General features: G+C 41.6%; 1 protein-coding gene across 1 annotated transcript in view; it reads left to right on the top strand.

Moving 5' to 3' along the window:
• Positions 1-11,921, top strand: part of LOC107293926 (sorting nexin-29) — a gene marked incomplete at its 5' end in the record, with an annotated part of 57,287 nt that overhangs the window by 22,742 nt on the left and 22,624 nt on the right. Inside the window, one exon of the mRNA XM_015823114.1 lies at positions 3,581-3,721. Coding sequence (XP_015678600.1) covers positions 3,581-3,721 — 141 coding nt within the window. The remainder of the gene's footprint in view (positions 1-3,580; positions 3,722-11,921) is intronic.

The raw sequence follows: 11,921 nt of genomic DNA, 5'->3' as shown, positions 1-11,921 counted from the left end.
AAGAACATATATAGAAAACAATTTGGGCTCTTTGAAATGGAAAGCTCGTTCCCTCCGATTTTATAGGCAATTAGTTTTATAAATCCTGGCACAGAAATGCGAAATATGGCGTGTGAGCATCAGTCTTTTGATACCGTTCTAGCGTGTTGAAACGTGCAATAGACGATGTTTTAGTAAAACAAGGAAATAAATGCCCTCCCTGCCACAGAAAGTAATTTAAAATAAATATTAGGCTTCTAAGACCTGAGGAGACACAAGTCCTAAACAGCAGACACTAAAAAAAAAATCTCTAAATGTGTCTGGCCACCGATAAGCTAATGGCTTAGCTAAAACAATTACTTTAGCAGATTTTTTTTTAATACAGTGCAATAGGTCACACTACACTTTTTAAAAGGGGATAGATAGCTGTAAAAACAGAGGGAGAGTACTAACAATGAAGAAACTTAGCCCTTAGAAAGTTTCAGTTGGTTAAGTTTGCAATAAATCTAAACAAAGCAGTTTTCTCCCATCCTTAACTTAGTTAAGAAAAGACTGTCCCCACAATAGCAAAGGATATATTTAACCCGAGTTAGTGATGGGGTTATATTGTGTAATATTTTCAGTAACTAGGAATCTCTTTGATTAGTGTTTCTAGTTCTTTGAATAACACAGAAATTCTCCATGTGGAATGTGGAATACCAGGCTAATGGATCTCGGGCGACTTTACGGCTAACGCTGGTTCTCACTTATTATGTTGCAATCAAAGTAGTCCCGGCAATGGTGTTATTATTGCCATTTATGATGACCTTAAAATTTACCCCGCTTGATAAATACAACACCCTAAAGACTGCCCACCTGCATATTTATGTTCTTCTGGGACAAAATTGGCTTTTATTTCCATCCTCGTGGGATCAAGGCGGTTGAGAAGATGATTTATAAGCCTTCAGATAGGAAAGATTGAAAACCGCAGCGTGAGAAGACAGAACTCTTTCAGGGCGGCGATGTCCATCCATAATAATTTGGAGTAGCTTTAGGCAACTGGGTGCTGGTTAAGAGGTGCAGAAGTTGGACACTTCAACGCTGCACATGGATTTATTTGACTGCAGAAACCCCACCTTCAAAAGCCTTTCAACTCAACCGCGTTGCCTGCACCAGTTTTGTGCTCCGGCGTTCCTCGTTTCCTCCCCCCACCCCCAAGATTTCCGAATCTGCCGAGCTGTTGCAGAGATGTTAGTGTTTTGTTCAGGCACAAAATTAATAGCACAGACATTTCTGACAGCTGCATTTAGCAATCGGGGAATGTAAGCTGTCAAGATGGAGAAGTTTGGGAGCGCTTATACTTCCCATAAAATAATCATATCCTGAATCTCAATAGTCCCCGGGGTGGTGGTGGTGGAACCTCCCAAATCACTAGCAATTTGAAATAAATTAAAGCAGATTTCTTCTGTCATAAACTCCTGATTAAGGTGTGCCCCCAGTGTTTGTCCTGCTTGGTATCAGTGGATTAATGATTGACAGTATTTCAATCAATCAATCAGAATAGAGCTGGAAGGGACCTTGGAGGTCATCTAGTCCAACCCCCTGCTCAGGCAGGAAACCCTATACCATTTCAGACAAATGGCTGTCCAGTCTCTTCTTATAAACTTCCAGCGTTGGAGCATTCACAGCTTCTGGAGGCAGGCTGTTCCATTGGTTAATTATCCTCACTATTAGGAAGTTTCTCCTTAGTTCCAGGTTGCTTCTCTCTTTGATCAGTTTCCAACCATTCTTTCTTGTCCTGCCTACAAGTGCGTTAGTATATAAATTGACCCCCTCCTCTTGGTGACAACCTCTCAAATACTGGAATACTGCTATCATGTCCCCCCTAGTCCTTCTTTTCTCTAGACCAGTGATGGCGAACCTTTTAAAGACCAAGTGCCCAAACTGCAACCCAAAACCCACTTATGCATCGCCAAGTGCCGGGTGGGTGTGGCTCATTGGCTGGGCGTGGCTGCGGTGGTAATGGCAGACTGGGTGGGACTAAAAAGTTCAATCAATCAATTCCAACTTTGCAAGATCGTTTTTTTCCCGCGAGAAGTTGAAATTGACTGATTGAACTTTTTTTTTTTTTTTGCACATGGCGGCGGAGGCCTAAAGCGAAAAGGTTTTATAAAACCCAGCTGAAGGCCTAGGACTGGGGTGACGGTGCACGTGCCCACAGAGAGGGCTCTGAGTGCCGCCTCTGGCACCCGTGCCATAGGTTCGCCACCACTGCTCTAGACTAGCCAAACCAAATCCTGCAACCGTTTTTCATAGGTTTTTGTCTCCAGGCCTTTAATCATCTTAGTTGCTCTTCTCTGCACTTTTTTTTGTTGTTGTTCAACCAACACCCAGTGGTAAGCCGTAAGATGTTTGATCGTTTGGTTTTGCATACTGTGTGAACCTTATCTCTTAAGGAGTCCCTTAATCTCTTTGAACCAGACAACTGGACAGTAACTTGTTCCTGAAATCATGGTTTTAAAATCTTGTGTTGGTTTTAAGAAGACTCTTTTGGAATTGAGAGCGTGCCCTTGTGAGATGGAGATAATTGAATCCATTGTTGCTGAAATGTACTTTTTTATGATAGCATCAAGTGCATGCTGTAGATTCTCCCCTGGCCTTATTCCCAAGTAGGACAAAAGATTGTTTATGTCACATATCTTCTTTCTGGTTTTGATCAGGTAAGAACAAAGCCTACACCAAATAACTTGCTGTTGTTTTTACGTTAAGAAGTGCAGCTAAATTGAGTTTATTGATGGTAAACTTAATTGCCCTTGTCATACAGGTAGTCCTTGACTTAACGACCACAAAAGAACCCACAATCTCCATTGCTGTGAGACCATTGTTAAGTCAGTTTTGCCCCGTTTTACGGCCTTTTTTGCCACAGTTGTTAAGTGAACAATGTCCTGTATGTAAGGTCCATATATTCTGTATGTCAGTTGCTCAGTGGATGTGGCTGATACCTTATATTCTTCTGTCTCTTTGGCTTTACTTTTTAATGAAAGATCTGGAGACCAAAACGGAATGAAAATTCTGAATATAGAGTCATGCGTGCACATATGTCTGTTGCAGTTGAAACATCTCTCGTTTTTTGGAAGAAAATGGAAATAAGGCTCTCTTGCACTCAGCAAATCCACGTAGCTTCCTTGACAACCGCACAAATGTGATTTGCTATCTTTGTCTCATAATAGTTGAGTTCTCTGAGGTTTTCCAAGTGCTTTTCCATCTAAGTTCTAGCCAGGTCCAAGCCTGCTTCGTGATCCCCCTCAACTTCAATTGTACAGGTGGTTGGTGACTTAACAACCATTTTGTTTAGTGACCGTTCAGAGTTACGGCCCTGAAAAAGGAGACTTATGACCATTTCCCCCACTTACAACCACTGCCGCGGTCACGTGATCAAAATTCTGGCAACTGACTCGTATAAAAGCAGGATTCAAACAAACAAACAAACACGCAAATGAAGTGTTTTGGTAATTGCTCTGGGAAGACTGTTGCCAGATTGGTATCTTTCCCATCCAAGATCTAGATCTAGTATCCTGGTTTTGAATAAAACCGATTGATCCCGTCTCTCTGTTTCTAACAGGTATACATCAGGATCAAAGACGACGAGTGGAACGTCTATCGAAGATACACGGAATTTAGGGGGCTTCACCACAAGTTGCAGATGAGGCACCATCAAGTACGAAGCTTTAACTTCCCACCCAAGAAAGCTATTGGAAACAAGGTAATTGCCAGGCCCCCAACCCCCCCCCCAAAAAAAATCACATAGAATTATTTCTGAGCAGTTTATGGTTGATCCCCTACGGAGAGAAATCTCGCCAAACTAAAGCAAACGACTTGCATTATTAAAGAGATACTCTGCTTGCTGTGATAGAGGAAGTATTGTCTGATATGAAAGAATAGATCAATGAATCGTATATAGCATCTTCAGGGAAACAGCATTTATGTAAGCCAAATATGACGACTGCTCTTGGGAAGAGATTGACACTGTGGGGTCCGTGGCGCTCTCTGAGCTTTCTTTCTTTCTTGCAGACGTTTCATTACCCAAACTAGGTAACATCATCAGTGCTAGAAGGGTGTCGGGTTTGCAGAGAGGAAGAAGGAGAGAAGGAGGTGGAGGAGAACTGTGGGGTCCTTGGCGCTCTCTGAGCTTGATGCTTTTCTTGCAGACATTTCATTACCCAAACTAGGTAACATTATCAGTGCTAGAAGGGTGTTGATTTTGCAGAGAGGAAGAAGGAGAGAAGGAGGTGGAGGAGAACTATGGGGTCCTTGGCGCTCTCTGAGCTTGATGCTTTTCTTGCAGACGTTTCATTACCCAAACTAGGTAACATCATCAGTGCTAGAAGGGTGTCGGGTTTGCAGAGAGGAAGAAGGAGAGAAGGAGGTGGAGGAGAAATGTGGGGTCCTTGGTGCTCTCTGAGCTTGCTTGTTTTCTTACAGACATTTCATTACCCCAACTAGGTAACATCATCAGTGCTAATAACTGTCAGTTTGCTGTCAGTTTATATTCTAGTGGCTTGCCCTGTCGGTGTTGATGGAGGTGGTCTTAGAGATTCTTTGATTGGGTTGTTTGCTATTGGCTTCTTTGGCAGTTTCCTGATTGGGGTATTGTTTACTGTGAAGTGTTAATACCACTTTACAATGCCTCGGTAAGGCCACACTTGGAATACTGCATCCAGTTTTGGTCACCACGATGTAAAAAAAAAATGTTGAGACTCTAGAAAGAGTGCAGAGAAGAGCCACAAAGATGATTAGGGGACTGGAGGCTAAAACATATAAGGAACGGTGGCTGGAATTGGGTATGTCTAGTTTAACGAAGAGAAGGACGAGGGGGGAGATGATAGCCATGTTCCAATATCTCAGGGGATGCCACAAAGAAGAGGGAGTCAAGCTATTCTCCAAAGCGCCTGAAGGCAGGACAAGAAGCAACGGATGGAAACTAACCAAGGAGAGAAGCAACCTAGAACTAAGGAGAAACTTCCTGACAGAACAATTAACCAGTGGAACAACCTGCCTCCAGAAGCGGTGAATGCTCCAACACTGGAAGTTTTCAAGAAGAGACTGGACAGCCATTTGTCCAAAATGGTATAGGGTTTCCTGCCTGAGCAGGGAGTTGGACTAGATGACCTCCAAGGTCCCTTCCAACTTTATTGTTATTATTAAGGCTGGAAAGGACCTCGGACTAAGGAGAAAATTTCCTGACAGTGAGGACAGTTAATCAGTGGAACAGCCTGCCTCCAGAAGTCGTGGCTGCTCCATCACTGACGCTTTTTAAGAAGAGACTGGACAGTCACTTGTCTGGAGTGGTACAGGGTCTCCTGCTCAAGCAGGGGGTCGGACTAGAAGATCTCCAAGGTCTCTTCCAATTCTTATTCTGTTTCTGTTAGCCTTCATTTCTCTCCGCCCGTGCCCCCAATGCAGCTGGATTCTTTGCCATCTGTCTAAATGTTCCACCTCTCCTTTGCTGACTTCTCCTTTATCACTTTCAGTTCAGGCGGTCTTTTTTTACAGATGCTGCATCTTTATAAAAATCTCCTCTGCAGCTTTCCTCGTCTCATTAGTTCTTATTAGGAGATCATTTTCACACTTTTTCCTCCGAGGCTTTCCCCCTGGAAGACTCCTGTCTGTTTTTTGCTCTTTGATTCTAAGGGCCATTAAAAAAAAAAAAAGGAAAAATAATAGGGGAAAAAAGACGTGATTCGTATTTGTGATCCAGGGCCAGATGAAGACTTTAAAAAAAAAAAAAAAAAGCAATCCAAATCTGTAGAAAGCTGCGGGTTACAGAGAGGAGCAGGATAAATTCCATTTGTGATACCCCTGTCTTCGCCTTTTTATGCCAAACAAATGAACGCGGCTACTTTTAGCTGCAACTCGGTTGCTGTCAAGATCAGCTCTGCAAAAACCTGAACATTTATATTAGCTGAAAGGGAAACATTTTTCTTCCTTCTCTCGTGACACTAGGGAACAGAGCTATTCCAGAAAAATATTCCTACGTAGAAGTGCAACACTTTGGAGGTGTGTGTGTGTGTGTGTGTGTGTGTGTGTGTGTGTGTGTGTGTGTGTGACCCTCCAAGGCCTAGCAAGCTCTGTTTCCTCCTTTGTGCAGACGGAGTTTTGCCCCGTTTAAGGGTGGCTGGAACGAGTGTCTAGAAATCGTAGTAGCATCGTATCTGAAATGCTTCCAACATTAATCACAACATTACCACTTTACAATGCCTTGGTAAGGCCACACTTAGAATACTGCATCCAGTTTTGGTCACCACGATGTAAAAAAGATGTTGAGACTCTAGAAAGAGTACAGAGAAGAGTAACAAAGATGATCAGGGGACTGGAGGCTAAAGCATATAAGGAAAGGCTGCTGGATTTGGGTATGTCTAATTTAATGAAGAGAAGGACGAGGGGGGACATGATAGCAGCCTTCCAGTATCTCAGGGGCTGCCCCAGAGAAGAGGGAGTCAAGCTATTCTCCAAAGCCCCTGCAGGCAGGACAAGAAGCAACGGATGGAAACTAACCAAAGAGAGAAGCAACCTAGAACTAAGGAGAAACTTCCTGACAGTTAGAACAATTAACCAGTGGATCAACCTGCCTCCAGAAGCGGCGAATGCTCCAACACTGGAAGTTTTTAAGAAGAGACTGGACAGCCACTTGTCTGAAATGGTATAAGGTTTCCTGCCTGAGCAGGGGGTTGGACTAGATGACCTCCAAGGTCCCTTCCAACTTTATTATTATTATTATTATTATTATTATTGTTGTTGTTGTTGTTGTTGTTGTTGTTGTTGTTGTTATTATTATTATTATTATTATTATTATTATTATTATTATTATTATTATTATTATTATAATATCTGAAATGCTTCCAACATTAATCACAACATTTTGGAGACAAAACCACTATCCCAACGATGAAGTGACATCCTTCCAATTTTAGACATTTCTATTTACCCTTGTGCTTATTTCTAACTCTTAAGCTTTCTTTAAAAAAGGAAGCATAAGCTTCTAAAATTAACCACGGGAGTTCAGCAGTTCTGCTAAAAATACGGCTTAGAAATGATCTCACCGAAGGGGTTTCCAGAGAACATGCTGTGGGCTATTTTTTTTTTTAAAATGGCATTCTGATCACAGTTTGTTTATATTACTCACATTATCTATTTAATAAGATCAGGCAAGTATAATACATAAAAGTCTTGCCATTCTCTTGCCTCGACTGCTTTATCCAAGAATTTTCTCCGGTTCGTAAAGAAAGGATTTTGCCCAATTTTGAGGAAATGGATTTCATTTGAGAAGGGCATGACATGTACTGTGTAGTAATTTGGAGTTTGTTTGATATGAGTGTGTGTGTGTGTGTGTTTGTGTGTGCACGCAGACACAAATTCCAAATTACTTTTCTTCTTCTCTAAACACCCAACATCACAAACAAACTCTACTAGACAAGTCCTTTGATTTATCCTGCTCAGACTAGACTGGAAAGTAAGAAAAAAATGTATTTTTTGCAAGGTGTTTTTTTAAAAAATAACTTCCCAGTCCAGCCTGGAAAGGATCTTGTCTAGTGGAGCCTGTCCACAGTATTGGGTGTTTAGAGAAGACCTTAATGATGCTTCACACCCCTGTCATTATCACTTGCTTTATAAAAAACCAGGGTCTTGTGAATGGAGGTCAACCTCCCCTGCTAACTCTTTGTGCAGACAGCTGATCTTTGGGGGGCTGCTGAGCTTGTAGGAAATGTTACCTCGGTGAAAACATGGATGTATTATTTACACCCAGCCATTCAGATGTCGCTTCTTTTCACGGAATCATTTTTCAATCCAATGTGTTCAGGTTAATGATAATGGGATGTTATTTTTTTTTCCCCCCTTCTAAAAGAAGAGCGGGCTCTGAAAAGCAGAGGTCAAGGTTTAATATTTCAGCAGGGAACTCATTTCAATTTGGATCTGGATGTTCTGTTCAGGAAGAGCATAGCCTTGATATGAATCATTCTTTCTCTCAATTGCTTTGTTAGGGAGGAAGGACCATCTGTACCCGTCACAGGTCAAAAAACGGCAACAATTGTGAACAGATTTTTTATTATTTTTTTAGAAGGAAAGAAAAAAACCCCCACCACAGTTGCAAATTCCCCCAAGGTACAAAGTTAACGAAACTTTCCAAACATTAATTCTTTTTGAAGTGTACCAATCAATATTTAAGGTTTTGATTTATGAATACAGTCGCTTTTCCGTAAAGGAAAGGAAGCAATTATGAAGTTGTTGATTTATGGATACGGGGCTTTGCAGTCTTCCATAATAAGCAATTGTTTTAATTGTTCTTCCTAGAATTTCTGCTCCCCTCGTTCGTTTGGAAATCCAGCAGAATAAGTACAAAAATATTGGCGCTTCAAAACAAGGAAATGCAACCCAGTAAAAAAAACTCGGTCACACTGAGTGCTGACAGTAGATTAGCCACTTGAGAGACTTATTCTGCGAAAACATTTTGCAGATCGATGGTGGAATAAGAGAATAAAATTACACCGCTTATGTTGGAGGAGCATCTCACCCCACTTTGTTATTTTAAATAATGGCAGCTGATAAAAACCTTGACTAAAACTTGCTCCCATGGAGGCTGGGGGGGGGGGGGAAAGGTCAAAAGATGGTAAAGGAATTGGCAGACAATGCCACCATCAGGATGAAGCTTTCTAAGCCTTCTCTAGAGCAGTGTTTCTGAACCTTGACAATTTTAAGGCATGTGGACTTCAACTCCCAGAATTCCACAGCCAGCATTGCTGGCTGTGGAATTCTGGGAGTTGAAGTCCACATGCCTTAAAATTGTCAAGGTTGAGAAACACTGCTCTAGAGACTGGGGTTCCTATAGCTGCTCAAGGCTAAGGCAGAAATTACTGATGGCCCAAGGAAGAGATACAAAGCGGTGAATGCTCCAACACTGGAGGTTTTTAAGAAGAGACTGGACAGCCATTTGTCCGAAATGGTATAGGGTTTCCTGCCTGAGCAGGGGGTTGGACTAGATGACCTCCAAGGTCCCTTCCAACTTTACTATTATTATGATAAAGTGCTTTGACAAACTTTGCAATCCCCTTCTCTTCAAGCCCAACCAAAATGGTTAATGGGAAGTGGATCATGGGAGGAAACCCTATACCATTTCGGACAAATGGCTGTCCAGTCTCTTCTTAAAAACTTCCAGTGTTGGAGCATTCACCGCTTCTGGAGGCAGGTGGTTCCACTGGTTAATTGTTCTAATTGTCAGGAAGTTTCTCCTTAGTTCTAGGTTGCTTCTCTCCTTGATTAGTTTCCACCCGTTGCTTCTTGTCCTGCCTTCAGGCGCTTTGGAGAATAGCTTGACTCCCTCTTCTTTGGGGCAGCCCCTGAGATACTGGAAGACTGCTATCCTGTCCCCCCTCGTCCTTCTCTTCGTTAAACTAGACCTACCCAATTCCAGCAACCGTTCCTTATACGCTTTAGCCTCCAGTCCCCTACCGTGTTTTGCGTGAAGAACAGTTTGCTGAATAAACTGTAACGGCTTGTATATAGCATTAAAGTACAACCCATGGTTTATTAACCACAGTAACTGGGTCCCTTCACCATGACAAGCCAGAATCAGACAAATCCCATTATGGCTTAGCCAACCACTCCGTGTTGGAATTTCAGTAGGCGACATGGAGAAATGAATTCCCTTCTAGAAGCTGATGACCACATAAAATCCTTAGTTTCCCCCCAGTTCTATATTTCTCTGGCTAATAACATTACAAATCACAGACCTCTGCGTTTGCACGTTGACCTTTTCGTTGCATAATGTGCCTGATTAGTTACAAGTACTGAGTTAAAGGTAAAATTCATTTTTAATTTTAAAGATGCGCTTTTGACATTTTTCCCACCCAAAGGGCATGAAGACTTAAGCTGTGCATACGAGCAGATGCAGAAGAGCTAAAGCCCTGCTTATTATTTTTTCTTCTTCTGCTCCTCTGCTAATATATTCCATCTAATTTGGTTCCCCTGCCTGGACCTTCTCCTGCTGTTTCTCAAGGACATACCGAATCCCCAAGGAAGCATATAGGATTTCAGATCGAAACTTGAGCAAAGCGAGCGGGGGGATCCCATTGGGTGAGATATTTATAGCCTGGCTAAAAAATGACTTGAGAGAACATTGGCTTGGTCCATTCTTGGTGGTTACCTGAGAAGGTGAAAAAAGAGGAGGAGGGTGTTTGCAAAGGGCAAACCGAAATAACTTTGAAGCTCCAGCTTAGCAAAAGATGGTTGGACGGTGAATTCCTGTGTAATTCTGTGACTTTTTTTTTTTTAGAAGATCAAGGAAGCTTGATGGACTTTGTGTTTTCGGCTGCTTTGCTGGCCAAACCATTCAAATCTGCTTGCTCTACCTATGAATGGATTTTTCCCCATTTTAATCAAACAGGAATTTCAGTTCTTAGGAGGAATGGAGATGTTCTAGCTTTGTGTCTCCCAACTGTAGCAGTTTCCAGATGGGTGGACTTCAAATCCCAGAATTCCACAGCCAACCTGGAGGTCGTTGAGACTCTTGGAAGTTGATTTCCACACACCTGGAAGTTGCCAAGTTTTGGAAAACACTGTTCTAGTTGACCTTGACAAGGACCCAGGTCTCAGCTTGTCCCTGTTTGGTCTAGTGGTTAAGGAACCAGGTTAGAAACTGGGAGACCATGAATTCTCGTCCTGTTTTATGCATGGAGACCGGCTGGGCTAACTTGGGTCAATCACTAGGAGACTGTGTGTTCTAATCCTGCCTTAGCCATGAAATCCAGTTGGGTGACTTTGGGCCAATCTTTCTCTCTCAGCCTAACTCATCCTACAGGCTTGCTGTAGGATGAGGAGAAGGAAGCTGTTTTGGATATGTTCACCCTCTTGAGTAATTTGTGAAAGTAATAAAGGCAGGAGATAGATAGATAGATAGATAGATAGATAGATAGATAGATAGATAGATAGATAGATAGATAGATAGATAGATAGATAGATAGATTACAAGATTAGATGATAGTATATGATTGATAGTTTAAATAGATGATAGATTAGATAAATTAGATGATAGATATAGATGAGATGATAGGTAGGTAGGTAGGTAGGTAGGTAGGTAGATAGATAGATAGATAGATAGATAGATAGATAGATAGATAGATTACAAGATTACAAGATAGAGTATATGATTGATAGTTTAGATAGATGATAGATTAGATAAATTAGATGATAGATATAGATGAGATGATAGGTAGGTAGGTAGGTAGGTAGGTAGATAGATAGATAGATAGATAGATAGATAGATAGATAGATTACAAGATTAGATGATAGAGTATATGATTGATAATTTAGATAGATGATAGATTAGATAAATTAGATGATAGATATAGATGAGATATTAGTTAGATAGATAGATAGATAGATAAGATGATAGATGACAAAGACAAAAAGAAAGACAGAAAAAGAAGGAAGGAAAAGAAAGAGAAAGAAAGAAAAAGAAGGAAGGAAGGAAGGAAGGAGAATAGTTGACCATGACTTTGGAAGTTATGAGAATGAATTTCCCCGTCTTAGCCTCTAGAAAGGAAGAGCCTACCTTTGGGGCTAGCTGCTTGGCTCGTAACTGTGAGTCATTACCCAACGATTGCTGGGGAGATTTTAAAATGATTGCCATCACTATTTGGGGGAAGACGATCGAAAGGCAAGGAAAATTGCAGTAAGTCATGAAAGCCCGTGCTTAGTTGTTTCCTGCTATTCCCCAGAGGGATTCATTAAAAAAGATTGGTGCTGGAGCCTGGCACTCTGCAGCATGTCAAATTCCTCTTTTAGTTTTTGTTTTCATTAAATATAGATAGATAGATAGATAGAGAGAGAGAGAGAGAGAGAGAGAGAGAGAGAGAGAGAGAGAGAGAGAGAGAGAGAGAGAGAGAGAGAGAGAGAGAGAGAGAGAGAGA

The sequence above is a fragment of the Protobothrops mucrosquamatus genome, unplaced genomic scaffold (assembly GCF_001527695.2).
Source record: "Protobothrops mucrosquamatus isolate PMUCROS unplaced genomic scaffold, P.Mucros_1.0 scaffold1776, whole genome shotgun sequence".
NCBI classification, from domain to species: Eukaryota; Metazoa; Chordata; class Lepidosauria; order Squamata; family Viperidae; genus Protobothrops; species Protobothrops mucrosquamatus.
Note: the sequence above shows the minus strand (reverse complement) of the source record. Positions and strands in the feature narration are given on the sequence as shown.